At 25.6% G+C, this 16,766-nt stretch overlaps 1 protein-coding gene across 1 annotated transcript; it reads right to left on the bottom strand.

The window, feature by feature from the left end:
* Window positions 1-955: 955 nt before the first annotated feature.
* Window positions 956-11,427, bottom strand: LOC111622251 (latrophilin Cirl-like). Its single transcript, XM_023364639.1, has 12 exons — window positions 11,362-11,427; window positions 11,111-11,316; window positions 9,073-9,179; window positions 7,973-8,254; window positions 7,556-7,720; window positions 7,368-7,471; window positions 2,573-2,764; window positions 2,306-2,489; window positions 1,899-2,057; window positions 1,416-1,639; window positions 1,223-1,272; window positions 956-1,124 (listed from the first exon to the last, which is right to left on the bottom strand). Exons 1-12 carry the CDS (start codon window positions 11,425-11,427, stop codon window positions 956-958), a joined length of 1,908 nt encoding a protein of 635 aa, XP_023220407.1.
* Window positions 11,428-16,766: the final 5,339 nt, after the last annotated feature.

Genomic DNA, 16,766 nt, shown 5'->3' with positions numbered 1-16,766 from the left:
CGAAAACATTTATCAAAACTTTTTTACATTAAAAAATTTTTGTTACTGGACTAGGTTGTTTAAAGTGCATTTGTGATTCATTCCAGTATTAAGAAGAAGGTAATTTTAATTGTCTAAATCAAAAACAAACAACAAATCCAAAAAATTCTGAAATATATTTCATATTTATTAACTTGTATATTTTAAAATTTACTCCAAATATTTTTTTATATTTGTTTTATTATTGTTTTGTTATTCTAGCATGTTTTTTTTAAATTTTGGTTTTACCGCATAATGTTTTTTTTTTTAATTAATTAAGATTGTTGTAATGGAGGTGGCAAATATTGTCCACAAGATATCGCCAAATTCAATGTAATAAATAAATAAATAAATAAAAATATAATTTTTTCCCACTACATTTAAATTGAGGCATAAAATTACTGTTTAATTTAATTTTATTTTTTTAATCTTTCAGATATTTTAATTAAAATTAATTAATTAAAATTATAGATCTTCTTATCAATTATTGAATAAAAATGATTTTCATTATATTATTAGTTAAATGCAGATAGAAGAGAAAATAAAAATAATTATAGACTATGTTATTAATATCCACTTTAATGATTAATTAGAAAATATTTTAATATTAAATTTATGAAAAATTAATATAATAAATGATGAAAATCAGTTAATATATAAATTATATACTACAATTTTCCTATAATTACTGAGAAGAATGTAAAACAAAATCAAAGTTTGTTTTGAAATAATTTGCAATTTAAATTAATTAATGTGCAAATAGACTAACTTATGTTTATTCATAAGTTCAATTAACTTTTTAATTCAACATTTATGAATGAAGTATAATAAATCTTTCTTTAAGATTAAAATAGACGATTATTGCACTCCGAAAACTTCATTTAAAAATAGTTATTTGTATTTTACTACAAATAATAATTAATTTATTGATGTAATTTCAGTTTGCTTCTGATAAAAATATTACTGGTGAAATAGTATTATGTAAGAAACTTACTTCTGCAGGTCGAACATCCATAATAACTGCAAAATTTGTCAAATGATCACATGCACAAATTGTCATAGTTTTATTAGACTTTTCTACCCAACAGCCTTTACTTGACCATTCTCTGTGATAAACAATATAAAAATTTTTAAATTCTTAATTCTTGAAATGTACTGTCTTTGCAAATAAAACAGTTATAAATATTAATAATATATTTGTTACCTAGCATGAAAATCCCAGAAGACACAAGATGGATTGCTGACATTTTCTTCCTAAAAATGAATTTAAATAAGTTTACAAATACAGATTCATTCTTCTTTATAACTCTTTTTTCAAGAGTAAAAAAGTATAACATTAACTTGTGTTAATGATTAATTAATATGTTATAATGAAAACAAACTTAAATGTAACTTGCCTTAAGATGTCTTAATGTTACTTTAACTGGCTGTGATAATCTTATCATTCCACGTTTTCCAATAGAAGCAGCAATTATTCTAGAATTAACAATGTGTGTTGTATTATGCAGAGACATGTTATTTTGAGTAGGAAGTGATTGAAATAATTTTGGATAATATCCTGGTTCAGGTTTAAGTAATTCATCCACTCGATTATAAGCAGTAAACATCACTTTTGATAAACCTGTAATTTTCAAATTTACAAAACAAAACTTCAAAAAATGCTTAAATATCTAAATAAAAGTTTTAAATTTGTATTTTAATATAATATTATATATTATATTAAAATTGAAGACTACACATATTTGTTATAATATTATATATTATTTATGTCATTTGTGTATTACAGAATATAAAATTTATTATAATATACAACAGTTTTAAATTTTTATATATTTTTATTTGATATATCTACTGTATTATTTATAAAAAACATTCTTTACCATGTCTAGATGAATCTAAAAGAGCCTGAGCTGGTAAAATAAGAGAATCCTCCATTCTAATCCATTGGGTTCCTTCAGGATTACTATTTTGCAGTTCTTCTATGACAGGAAATTTTATTGTGTTCAATAGCCTAATATCAAGTACTCTTACAGAAAGCACTGTACAAAAAAATTGTAATTTAATTTAAATAACTAAATAATTTTATTAATAAAACAATATAAAAGAAATATCTATTTTTAATGTAAATGATAAGGAATAAAATATAGAATCATATGTAAATAATGCTTATTTTGTTTATAACTAACAAAATGCATAATTTATATATGAAAAATAATGGAGAACAAGTTAGTCATACATTTGTTTGTTAAGTAAGTAATTCATTGTTTTAATGAAAAATATTACTTACAAACATTAGGTTTTGAAAGGCTAAAGGATCCTTCTTGTTTAGCTGTATCTGCAAGCAACAGAGCACTTTCTTCCAAACCTTCTAAAAGTGCCGACATTATTCTTCTTCTTTCAGCAACAGTCAATTTTTTCCAAGCATCACTTTGTTCTTTGCCTAATAAGTTGCTTACTATATGAACTATAGACTGCCAAACAAATTGAAATTTTTATAATTTTAACATTTATGTTAAAATACTATTATTATTTTAGTTTTATGTGATAAATATACCTGTAATAGTTCTCTTAAAACGTGATATTTATGCCACATATCTAAAAAGTTTTCCATACTTGTAACAGCTTTATTTAATGTTTGCTGTATCATATCAGTTACTTCTTTTAAATCTTCACTAAATAATGATTTGCTCATTGTCATCTGTGTTAATTCTGATGCTACACTAATTACAGAATTTCCTGCATGCATCTGAAAATAATAAATACTTTTGTAACATAAAAAATTTAATTAAATAAATAAAAATTAAATGTTATTTACATATTATTAGAGATGAGCAAATATCATTTTCTTCAAATTCGAATATCAAATTTAAACATTAATCAAATCTTGAATATTCAAATACAGTTCCAGAAAATATTCAAGTATTCATATATCACTTGCTCATCTCTACATATTACATAATATTGATTATTTCTGAAAGTTTCAGTAAATTTAAATTAATTCTACTTAAAAACTATGGCTTGTAGCATTTTTATAGAATTCTTTTATATAAATATATATATTTCTTCATTTTTAAGAAAGTAATAATGTATACTGATATATATTATTTAATGAATTATTTATTTCAATATTTTATTGTTCAGTATGCATTTCAAAATTATATATTTTGAAAAGTATTGGCAATAAACTAAAGTAATAAAAATTGTCTTATTAAAATGCATTTTGAATATTGTAAAAGTATTCTAAAAATTTTCCATCTGTCTAAAGGCATTGGAAATGATATTCTGAATTTTAAATTAGAAATATTATTCTTTGATAACATATAAAAGTTAGTGTAATTTATAAATACTTTCAAGTATTGTGATATCTTTTTAACATTATTTGTAATCAAATAAAATGATAACTAAATACTTTTGTTTCTGATAATTTTATTTATAAATTTCTATTAATAAATAACAAACCATACAAAACCTATTTTTAACACCAGTTGAAAATTTAATATCAACAAACTAACATTTTCAGTCGCAAATGCTCTAATTTTAAATATAAATTTCTATTAATCATAATATTTTGCAATTTGAGAAAATGAGAAAAAGTAAATTTACTTGTTACCATCTTATATATTGCAGTAAAACAGTGCAAGAAAGTAGGATGATCAGATGTTCCCAATTTCCAGACTGTCAATGGTTTTTCCTATCTTTAATATTTGATTGTAGAAGCAATCTCTGAATATTTCATCAATTTGTAATCAATAAATAAATAAATTTAAACAATTACTAAAGTTCAATTAGTTTTAGACTCCATTTTCACTGACTCTAAATTAATATTCTTAATTTGTAATATTCTTTTACAAATTATTATACTGGAACTGGAATTGGTACTGCAATATTTCACTGTTACTGGAACATCTTACATTTTTTACATAAAAATTTCTTCCCTTATTATTAAAAGATTCCCTTAATTAGTAAAAGAATATTACATAAGAATCAGGGGTAAAACCAGACTATAATCCTAGGATAAATAATATCATCTTAAAACAAAGTAAAGGAAAATTGAATTAAATGCAGAAGCACACTGAATAAACTTTACACTTAGTAAGAACTGTCAATTTGTTTTTGCAAATATAGTCATATCCAAGCAGTTAGCCTGTGTGAACCTCAAGTTGAATTGAGATGTCTTTGTGAAAGGTGAATGTCACATAGGTTCTGATAGAGAATAATCATGTAAACAATTTAACTACTGAAAGTAGCAGCGCAGATAAGTTTGTAAAGGAATATTGCATAAGTAAGTAAGAATTTGTTGTGAGTTAAGTTAGCAGTCTTTCCCAAGATTCAATTCCAGAATGAATAAGATTTTCAAAAGTACATTGTGAAAGCTTAAGTGAATTTAAGTGAAAATGCAATTATCTATCTATATTCAGTTTATGGTGTTTGATGTCACCTTTTGACCTCCAGGAATCCTCTCCATCTCTCTCTCTATCCATACACCATTTCTCTTTAATCTGTTTTCACTACATGCTAACTTTACTCCGTTGTACCAAGTTCACCTGGGTCTTCCTCTCTTTTTCATTTTTTTGTGGAATGTATTCCATTGATATTTTTGAGAGTCTCTAATCACTCATTCTTTGTACACATCCAAACCAAATAAGTTGTTTCCTCTGTATTTCTTCCAAAACCTTCTCTTTCAATCCCATTAGGTCTTTGATCCTCTCATTAGTTATTCTTTCTCTTTTCGAGATTCTGAATGACCTTCTGAATGCATTCATTTCAACTGTTGTTACTTTTCTTTTCTCTTCCCCAGTCATTCTCCATGCCTCCGCTCCGTATAATACAGTAGAATGCTTTTAACATTAGCACTATATTTTCTTTTTTTCTTGATCTAGTTATTTCTTCATTCCACCGTATTTCATTTAATCTTTTAACTGCTCTCTTACCGTGCGCTAATCTTGTATTAAGTTCTAATGCATCTGTTCCATCTTGATGAATTTGTATTCCAAGATAATTGTAATGCTTACATCCCTCAATCTTTTCTCCTTCTTTCAGTTCTGTTTTAGCCCCTCCTATGCATAAATATTTTGTTTTACTCATGTTTACATATAAACCTCCTTTAAAATATTCCTCTTTTATTTTCCTTGTCATGTATTCCAGATCATCCTTATCGTCTGCATTACCACCTGATCATCTGCGAATTGCAATGTAAACATACTGTGCAACAAATGCAATTATACTGTGAAAATATATTATTTTTGTGTACATTTTTTCAATCAAATTGCAATTAGATTGAATTGGATTAGCAGGATATTCAGTTTTAGTAAAATTTAACTGAACATATCTATTCTTTAATTATGAAATGAATCACTATAATATGCATATTTGGGCAATAGAAAAATTTTTGAAAATGGTGAATTATGTAACTATTGAATCACATAATACATTCTCAATGACACACATTGAAAATGGACACAACTGTATTAAAACTAAGGGAGTTGCTACTTGCTTACAAGTTAAATATAAGTTATTACTTGCTATCTATATTTTTATGTGGCTACTAAATACTTTGGTGTTTACCTTAAATAAATCTATTTTCTTTTTCTGATATATTTTAGTTAGCCAAAAATTCAGAAAGATTCATAAATAAAATGTAAATGTTCTTATTGTTCATTTCTAAATAATTTGCAAAACCCATCTAATTTGTATAATCTTCATATTACATCAAGAAAAGCAGTAGGCTTTACTTAAATTTCTAAACTTCTTTTCTCCATTTTTTGAGAAATGATTTTTAACAGACTTTTTTGATTCCTAAGATAGTTATAGTTCCATAGTTTTTATCATTTGATCTTCAATACTTTCATAAATATAAAACTTGAATAGATAATTTGAATCATATTATAGTACATAATATATATATGTATATGTATATGTATATATATATTATGTACTATTACCAAGTTTATCTTTCTAATGACCTTAAAATGCACACTTTTCCATTTTCTTGCAGACTAAAACTGGGATTAAGAGAGCAATTTTGTATTTGGTTTCCAAGAAACAAAAAGTGTATATATATATTATTGTGCATATAAGTGCATATATTATATAATATTTCTTTAATCATTATTAATAGATACTGTATGTGTTATGATATTGGTAAATGGAATTCAGATTTTTGGGTGTGAGACAAACAGACAAAATTTAACTATTCAAATTATAAATATATATATTTCATTTAAACATTTTGAACATTTTGTCAGTTTGTCTCATACCCAAAAACTTGAATTCTGCTGCCAATAAAATAATGTGGTATATGCTATTTTATAAATTCATTATATGTTATGAATTGTGCTTTAATTACTTATTCATTTGTAAAATTTTGGAAAAAGTACATACGTCAATATTGTAATTACTTAACTAATATTAATTATGTTAATGTAAAATAAATAAGACTTCTTAATGTGCTAAAGTTTATTTTGTTGCTGTTGTTCATTGTCAAGGAGCTGTTGTCAGCCTCAGTAATAATTATTAATTTAATGAAGTTACCTATTTCATCTAATCACTATAAATGTGGGAATAATTAAATTATTAGCAAATAAATTTGTAAACATTTAATTAATTCTTCACAAGAAATGTGATGATAAATATTTAAAGTACAAAAAATATGTCACTTTATATAAAAATACGAAAAAAATTACTTATAAAGACAATATTGTAATACGTGAATAATTAATTACATTTAAAGAAATAGCATTTTTCTTATTTGAAATTTATTTAATTATATATTTAAAACAAAGATATTTTTGATGTTTATTTTGTAAAGTAAATAAAATAAAATCTATTGAAGATTAATTAACAATTATTAGAAAAGTTAATGTGATATTTAAACATGGAATTCAATAGATAAATATATTTAATCTTAACAAAAAAAATAAAAAAAATAAGATTAATGAGATATTTAAATATTTAATCAAGATTTAGATAATTATGTGCAAAAATATGAGATAAAAATAATTTTAATAAAATAATGTTAGGAATATTAAGGAAAAAATTTAATTAAAACAGGTTATTTGCCATATCTCAATATCTCATTTTGTTTTTGGCAAGGCAACCGAGATGATGCAACAAAAAAATTTAGAATTGTAATTAATATTTTTTCTAATACTTATAGTGTTGATGTGTTTGTTCTTTTTATCAATTGGATTTTCTACTGAGATAATTTAATTTGAAAAATATTTAATGTAATTTCAGTAAGTTATATAAAACATCAAGCAAGAAAGAAAAATGACAGAATATTTCTGAACATTTTTTTTAATCCTCTAAAATTTTTTGTTTCTATATAAATACTAAAACATAAATCTTACTCTTTCTCTAAGATTGTCAATCCATAATGATTTGCATTCACTCAAATCTGGACTTTCATTTACCCATTTAACAGGATTCACACCACATTTCCATCTAGCAAATCCTGTAATGTGATAAACAGCAATTGATATATAAAATATGATTCAAAATAAATATTATTATTATTATTAAATATAATTTGATATACCAGTTGCTCCTTCTGGACATTTTTGAACTGCTTCTTCTCCTTTCTTTGTCCAATTCCAAAAAAGATCTGATGCAAAAATTGGTTGGCAAACATCATCTCGTGATATAGATGGTATTAGATCGATTTCTGTTGTTAATAAAGGCGTTGTAGTTGGCATTACAATTTCTATTAAAAAATTAACATATTCAATAAATTACTACGTAGAACTGTTTTATTCAAAATGCAAACTATGAACATAAATATTATTCTAAATGCATTAGATTAAGATACTTGCAAGAAATAATTAAATTTCATGCTATGAAAACTTCTCTTTTGCTATTGATATTATTATTAGTTATTTTTTGAACAAATGTATATTTATGTAAATTATTAATGAATTAAATTAATAATAAAGTACTTTGAAATCACTACACTTACTCTTATCTATAATATTTGTTGAAATTTTCGTAGACATCGATGTAGAAGTAGATGTTGTAAATCCTGTGGATGTTATATTATTTGAAATATTTATTACAAAAGATTCTGTAGACAATTCACTTGAAGTTGATGGTGTATTGCTTGAAGTCATAGTCTTTGTGGCTATTATTGTTGTGGTTGTAATAGGAGTAGTTTCTGGGATTGGAGAAGTCAAATTATAAGTTGGAGATGTTGGTAAAGGAGTTGTAGGTCGTTGAGGTTTACTTGTAGTAGGAGGAAAAGCTGTAACCATTAAAGAAAGTTGTTATTAATTTTTCAAGTTTTGTTTCAAGTAAATTAATTACTGTAATATTTCAATTATTTTAATCTATTGATTATCTAAATTAAATCTTTGTAGGAGGTTATTTGTAAATTGAACCATTCATTTTTATAAGCAAATCATTTAAAGAATATGGCAGATAAAATCATATCTAATGTGATTTATGTTAGAAGATATCTTATCTATTTTATCTAAAAGGTCATAAAATGATCAATAAGCTAATATATTAAATAACCAATTTAAAAGAAGAATAGTTAGAAATATTTTATAGCCAAGTTATGTTAAACAATTTCTATCCATTAAGAAAATGGAAAGCAAAGATATATGTACTTCAAATAATCATTTTTCCTTTAACAGCGATAAGAAAAATATTAACAACTACTAAATCAATTTTTAAATAAACAATCTAAATTTAGAATTGGAGTGCCTCTTGAACCTCTTAATCTATCTCCAAACTTATAATCATAATATGTTTGAAGAGATTTTTGCAAATGACAGATATACTGTTTATCTTGAAATAGTGCATAGCTGAAATATCTATATATAAATAGTACTTTCTTTGCAAAAAAATGATGCTTGAAAGTTTTGCTTTTACTAAAAGTTACTGAATAAATTGATGATAATTCTATTATATTTTTAATTATCTGATGTAAATTGAGAATTTACATAGAAGAGTGTATAAAGTACGAAATTTCATTTATTGTATGGACATGACAACAAAAGTTTTAGGATATTTTTAAAAATTTTATTTAGAATGAAGTAAATATTAAAAATTATATACCTGTAACGCAATGATATTGGACTTCTAAATATTTCAATGTACCTGGGCATGGATCACCAAAATTTTTTGTAGAAACAGTAATACTACATCTAGGTTTTTGACTACATCTACAAGAGGAATAAAAATAATTAGATTTAGACAATATAACAAATAATTTTGTTATTCTTATATTTATTGAAATGAAATTATTTGTAATTACAGTAAATTTGCTAATATAGGAACAAATATAAGGGTCGGTCAACACTAAAGTATAACAATTGCATAGTTTATATTTATTTAAAATAATTACTTATCTTCAACTTTAGCTCTTATAAGTCCAATGTATTAATTAAAATTTAAATTACAGTTTCCCTACACAACTACATCAGTAATTGTGCAGCAACTGCAAATTTCTCTACTTTCTTGCAATTAGCCAACTATAATTAAATTACATAGCAACATTTACAGGGAAGACTTTTAAATTTGCTGAAGGGAAGAACAAATTTCTGCCCCTAAACCAAACTGAAGTGAAATTAAATGATACCAATCTGTCCTGGTGGGCGTTGAGGTGGAAATATCTGGCTGTAATTATTTTTAATAAAACACTTAACGACAGTAATTGGGTGCTGTGTGTGTAATTAAAATTTTACTTCCCCTTCAATGGAACTTCACTTCATACTTGTATAGAATTTTCTNCTCTTTTTTCTATATTAGGAATAATATTTTTAAATTTATTATCGTGATGATATTTGGTGGCTGATCCAGAAGTATACGAAGGGAGAATAACTCAAAAATTTTAAATATTTGAATAATTAATAAGGTTGGTGATGTGTTTTTGTCCTTATGTTACTATAATTGGTTATGTGAGCGCTAAGTTTCGGCTCTCAGGAAGACTTATCGTAAACTATTGACAGGAGAAATCACACGTGATCATCCATCTTTGTGTAACTTCTATTGTATTAATATGATGTACTCCTGAGAGTCGAAACTTAGTGCTCACATACCCAATTAATAATCGGTCCTTTTATTAGAGGGCTGAAGTTTTCGTGAACGTCGAACGTCGAGCGCCGCTTACAAGATAGCGGGCGCTCGACGTTCGACGTTCGACGTTCACGTTTGAGAGATGAAAACTTCGGCCGCAAACTCGCTATTAACATGTGCAAGACGATTGTATTGCGGATGGACCGAATTTAAGATCAAAAACGTTTTCTAAACAGTGTTTTGAAGTTCGAACAAATAAATTTTAATTTTCTATGCGTGTCAATAGGGAGGTTTAACCCATGTAGTCCCCCTCCTTTATATTTTTCTAAGCAAGGACTCCTTTGCACATAAGCTAAACAACCTTCAGCTTAGGGCCTTGCATTTTTACATGTATCATTATTTGGTGGAGGAAAAGGGCCTGTTATATGTCATATCTTAGGGAATTACAGCCCTGTTTCTAACTCATTTTTTGTTCAGTTTAGTAAATCTATATATAACTAAATATGAAAAAATAATAAAGACTGATAAGAAGGTAATATGATATAAAGCAGAGGAAAATTTATAGCAGTGACTTTTAATTAATGATAAATATTAAAAAAAAGAAAATTAATCAATTTCATTAGGATAATTTTAAATTTGCTAATAACATTTATTTAATTTATTTGTCTTTTCAGCAGTGCCATTGAGTTAATAACCAATTAATTGGTAATCTTTAAATTTCAAACTGTGACACAAACACACACACGTTTCAGATTTTAGAAAATTAATCACATAAAAATGTTTTTTTTTTTTTTACATTTCAAAATAAAAGAATGCCATTCGATATATATAATTCCTTTAATTAATTAAGAAAAGTTATACTTTCGAACTTAATCACGAATCGATTATAGAAATACGAGAAAATAAAGAAAAGTAGCGTAACACAATACCGTTACTCGTCCATATTAATATTTTATTTTATTTTTATTTTTTCCATCCCTCTTCCCTTTTTTTTAAAGCAAAACTGATAAGACAAAACAGGAAACCATTCAATTAGATAAATTTTCCAATCGATAAAAGTCACATAACGTTTACTTACCTATCCTGCATGATAAGGAATGATCTGTAGGACATGCAGTTGACACTCCAGTCTAAATTACCTACATCGTTGCATATACTTATGCTAAAACGTCCATAATTGGCACGAATAAGACGTATAACACCTTCGTCGCAGGATATTCTGAGTTCTCCTCCATCGCAGGCATACGTCGTCCTATATTCTAGATGTTCTAGAATATAAATGAGTCACAAGAGAAAATATTTTTATATAGCAAATTTTTTTTTTTTTACTTTTCTCCAAGAAACTTTCAAATCGGAAAATTTTTTTTCTGAAGTGCCTGGAGTTACTAAAGCCATTTTTTTGACTTTTCGTAAATGATAAAATTTGATGAGTTTCTTACATATAACCGTTTCTTATTCCACTTTAAACCATAATATACTTTCTAAACAAAAAAAAATTTAGTCTTATATCAAAGTAAAATTCCTTAAACAGAACTATATTATAAATATGTATGGAATTTTTATGCTCTTTTTTCTATATTAGGAATAATATTTTTAAATTTATTATCGTGATGATATTTGGTGGCTGATCCAGAAGTATACGAAGGGAGAATAACTCAAAAATTTTAAATATTTGAATAATTAATAAGGTTGGTGATGTGTTTTTNTAAATTAATGATAACACGCTATTCAACACTAAATAATTCAATTTATTTTTCTAAAAATAATAATAATATAAATTATATTTGTACAAGAACAATAGAATTATAAATGATTATTTTTAGATGGAGAACAGTTGATATAAAAACCTGTAAATAATTTATTTAAGGGATATATAAAATATATTTTTTTGTATAAACTAAAAATAGTAAAAGGCATGAAAAGTTATTTAAGAGCAGAACGATAAACGTGTAAAGGGTTATTTAGGATAAAAATAGAAGAAATATAAAGATTACATAGAACAAAAACAGCATTGTAAGAATCCATTTAGAAAAATATAACAGATATAAAAGTTTTGTTTGGAATTCGAATAGCGTAATATTAAAAGATTATGTAGGCAAAAATAGTAGATAAAGTTATATAAACGATTGTTTTGTGCTAAATAACTATTCTAATATCTATTTATACTTTATAAATAGCCAACGTACTGTATCTGATCTGTCCTAAATAGTCTGCTATATTTTTATATAATAAAATACATTATTGTATAATATCAATGCATTTTTCCATATGATTAACGTTGAAAATCTATTTTTTATCATTTGTATAATATATATATATATATATTAACCTAGAAAGAATCTGTGATATTTTTCTTTATCTGTTAAAGTTTGCTTGTAGAGTAATCCCATTGTTAACAAAGTCTTGACATTACACAACGTTTAGCAACTTTAAATCTTGAGGGTAAGATTTATTTCGACTAGAATGACACCAGATCTACTTTCTTATTGGCAGTAAAATCAAATAAGTTATTGTAAAACTTTCTTACTTTCTACTGTTTTTCTTCCCTCTTATCTAAACGAAAATAATGTGCTTTAAAAATAATAATCTTGGTGTTTTTTTTTTAAATCTTGTGCAGATGATTGAATATATAAACCTTCTAGAAATTCAATATCTACATTAATCTGCGCTATGAATTAATTTTACAGTGTCACTTCATCTTTATATTCATAATATATTATGAATTAAAGTATATAATAAAAAATTCAGTCAGTTTTTGATAAACACGTTTCCTCCTATCTGATAATTCTTTTTCTAAATACGACAGGTCAAGGTGAATTATGGATATGGCACAGAAAATGATTGATTGTTTTGGGTGTATCTTTTAGACCTTTTATGCGACCCGGAGCACCTGTATCCGCGGTTTTTCATCTTATTACACTTTGACCTAATAACCCCAACCTACTATTAATGTCACTCCCATGAGTCACGTGACGTGGAGGATCGAAATCACCAAATTTGTCAGACAGTAATTGTACTGATTGCTTCACAACGTGTAATTACTCTTTCTGAAACGAAAATTGTTAGAAATATTTTCTAAAACGAAGGATGGTTCTTTATATACATATATATAAATATATATGTGTACATATAATTTATTTTTTTTTTATCCCCCCACTTTTTTTTTCTGTATTTGGCATCAAACAGAGTTTCTAAATATTTTCTACTAACGTTAATGTTTAGGTATTTACTTTTTAAATGTATTAAATTCTCTTTGAATATTGTTAAAAATTCATCATGCAAGAAAGATTTAACCCCTTTCAATTATGCAGAAATATATATATATTTTTTTTACTTCGTGGAAAAGCAAAATTGTTTTCTGCATTAACGAAAAAAGGATACTTAATTTGTCATCTACAAACGATTTTTTTTATTATTACAATTAATTTCCGTCCCTACGTATTCGCAGTTCTTCGAAATTTCTTGAGAATTTTCAACAACTCTCCTTCTTTTCTCCTTCTATCAACGAGACCACTCAACCAGAAACAATTAACTATTTAAATGACGAACCAAAAAAACAACACTCACACACACGCAAATGAAAGAACTTTTACACAATTTAAACAGATAAATACTAAACAAGATCTTTATAAATTATCCTAAGGTAAAAAACGAAAACAAAACAAAAAAAAAAAGTATTCTGAAACTTAAGTAGAAACACTGAGTAAATCACTTTAGCTATTCTTCGTGAATTCCTAAATTATTTTATTCGATCGATTGAACAAACACACATAGCCATATACTGCTTGAAATCAGTTAATTTATTTCCAAGGCAATGTGTATACCCATCATTAACTAGCATTTCGTTTTTTTTTTTTTTTTTAGAAGAAGACATCCCTAATCTGTTTCCACCCCTCCCTGATTGTCTCTTTACAGTAGATTGTCTCTTTCTACTTCTACAGATAAAGAAGTAAAGTTTAATCCACTGTACTTAAGACAAAAGAACAATTAGGTGTTCAATTATTTAAAAATCTTCATTTCGAATTACAGCAAAAATTTTCTTTCTTTCCACTTCTTCAATTTCCTAAAGCCTATTATCCAGGCTAAAGAAAGATTCTTATTAATATATTACTCGTCAATCTCGTTAATTGATGCCTCTTAGTTAGTGGCGCCATCTGGTAACAACTTCTCGACTTAATTGTTAAATATATTATTAAAAATCACGTAAAGAATTTTAATACCACTATTACCAAGTTTATCTTTCTAATGACCTTAAAATGCACACTTTTCCATTTTCTTGCAGACTAAAACTGGGATTAAGAGAGCAATTTTGTATTTGGTTTCCAAGAAACAAAAAGTGTATNCCCTATTTATAACATTTGAAAAATTTATTTATTTTATTTTTTTATTTAAATTTATTATATACATTAAAAACATAAATCTTTTAGTTTAGTATTTGTTTAGTGTTAATAAAATGAGCCATTGTTTAATATTTTAAAGGGCATTTTTAGTTTGATATTTATCATACCAAAGTATTTTTATTATCAATTAAAATGTTTTTAATGCGATTAAACAAAGCAATTACTTAAATAAAGTTTTACTGTAGATCTTGTTTTTTTATTGAGAAAAAAAATTAAATGGGTTGACTTTAACTTTTTTTTTTCTTTTGGTAACAATTTAATTATTTTCACTTTTCTTAGAAAGTACTAAGATTTAAAGTGTTAAAATGTGGCGACATCTTTAGTAGGAATAAACTACTAAAAACACCTATTTATGCTTAACAAAATGCCACGTAGTTAAATGAATAATTTACCTGTTTATACGTCGCCAGACACTCGGCTTAAAGTAATGAAATTTAAAGAAAATTCAGTTAGATATAAGTTAAAATAAAAGAAACTAAATTTGAACATAGTTTTTTTTTCCTCCGGTTACAGATTTAAGGAGAAAAAAAAATCAAGTAAAAATAAATACTATAAAATAACCCCAAAGGATAGAAAGTGTTCAATTCTAGTACATTTAATTTGGTTAAGTGAATACCAGGTAGATATCTCAAGTAAGGGACACGGGGGACCAAGCACTTAAGGAAATGAAGCGACTGAGACCAATGAACCTTCTGTAGAAACCACCTTGCTCTAACCCACCGAGAAAGACTGCTGACGTGGTCGAACTACAGCCAATCACTTGCTTACTCACTTTTCTAAAATGTCACTAACAGACATCTGAGTAAATGTAGTGAATACTGAAAATAGCCACTTTTCTATCCAATAACCAAAATCTTTTCCTTCACCCACTAAAAATATACTCAGGTGCTTACTTACAACTTATTGTATTTTTTTTTTTTTTCCGATCCTACTACCCAAAATATAAGTAGGATCTAGTAGATTATATACTCTACTTTACAGATACATATATAAATTAGTAATGGTCTATATTCTTAGAAGATTCTACCAAATTAATATCCATACTTTCCATAGAGTGTAACCATAGTTTCTGTACAATATTCTATAAAAATCATGGCTGAAGTTATATATGCTGATATAATGTTTTATATACTTATAAAAGGTTTCTTCTTCTTTTCTTTCTTGCTTTTTTTTCCCTGAGATATTATATAAGTTTGAAACAAGTTTGACATTCATGCAACTATATATATTTTTTTTAGAATAGGCAAAGAATAAACCGCTTCTAGATCGCTTTTGAGACTTTAAGAAACTGAAGAGATTTCTTTTGGGATTGGAAGAAAACTAAGGCAGTTATGACACAACTTGAAGAATTGACGCGAAATATGATGCTTTTTTTTTTGTACTTTTTTTGCACACCTGGGATCTCGGAAGCTGTCAGTGTTTCTGGAGATAGAGTCTATAATCGAATCGTTTGTTTCCATAACATCTTTCTTTCTCCTTTAAGTATATAACTAAATTCTACTAGTCTTTTCCAATTCAGCATAGATTACACGTCATTCAGTACTGACTGTATTTTTTTTTCTAGTAAATGGCTCCCACGTAAAAATATTTTAAACATATCTAAAGAAAAATATTGGATTTTTTTTCCTCCTCCTCTTCTACTTCTTTAAAATAGTATTTGCTACCTTTCGAAACTTTTTATTTAAAATCTATTTTATATTTATTACATATTTAAGATGTTTCTACTTTGTTTAATCTTAAAATAAATACATGTACATAGTAGAAAATTCATTAATATCACCTGTAATCAGCATCCATTTTATCAAGATAACCTGTAAACAACGGACATTTTTGATATGTTTCCATCAGTGGCCATTGTTTACAGGTTTGCCTATATTAAAATAAACTTTTATATTTAATATTAACTTACTAAATAAACAAATAAGCGAGTATTTTAACTAAAAAATTAATTAATTAATAAATACCTTTTGTGTAATTAATTTTTCGAGTGTTTTTAATTTATTAATAAATATTTTTAAAAAATAAATACTTTTGGTAATTATATAGTAACATTTTATAGAAAAATATTGATCAGTTTTTATAATTTTAGTGATAAAAATCTTGAATATTTATGCAGTTTTATCACTTTATTTCCTTCTACTTTATCAAAATAATGTAACTGTCAAATGGATAAATGATAAAATTATAATGAGCTTAATCACGAATATTCTTGATCTGTTTTTATTAATGAGAAAAACAACAACAACAGAAAAAAATCTTTATTCTGTTTACTCAATATTTTAAATTAGTTTTATAAAATTTTATTTTATTCAATAATAAAACTCACTTATAAGC

Source organism: Centruroides sculpturatus, unplaced genomic scaffold (assembly GCF_000671375.1).
Source record: "Centruroides sculpturatus isolate CEXI.00-Female unplaced genomic scaffold, Cexi_2.0 scaffold29, whole genome shotgun sequence".
NCBI lineage: Eukaryota > Metazoa > Arthropoda > Arachnida > Scorpiones > Buthidae > Centruroides > Centruroides sculpturatus.
This window is presented reverse-complemented; position numbering and strand designations above follow the sequence as displayed.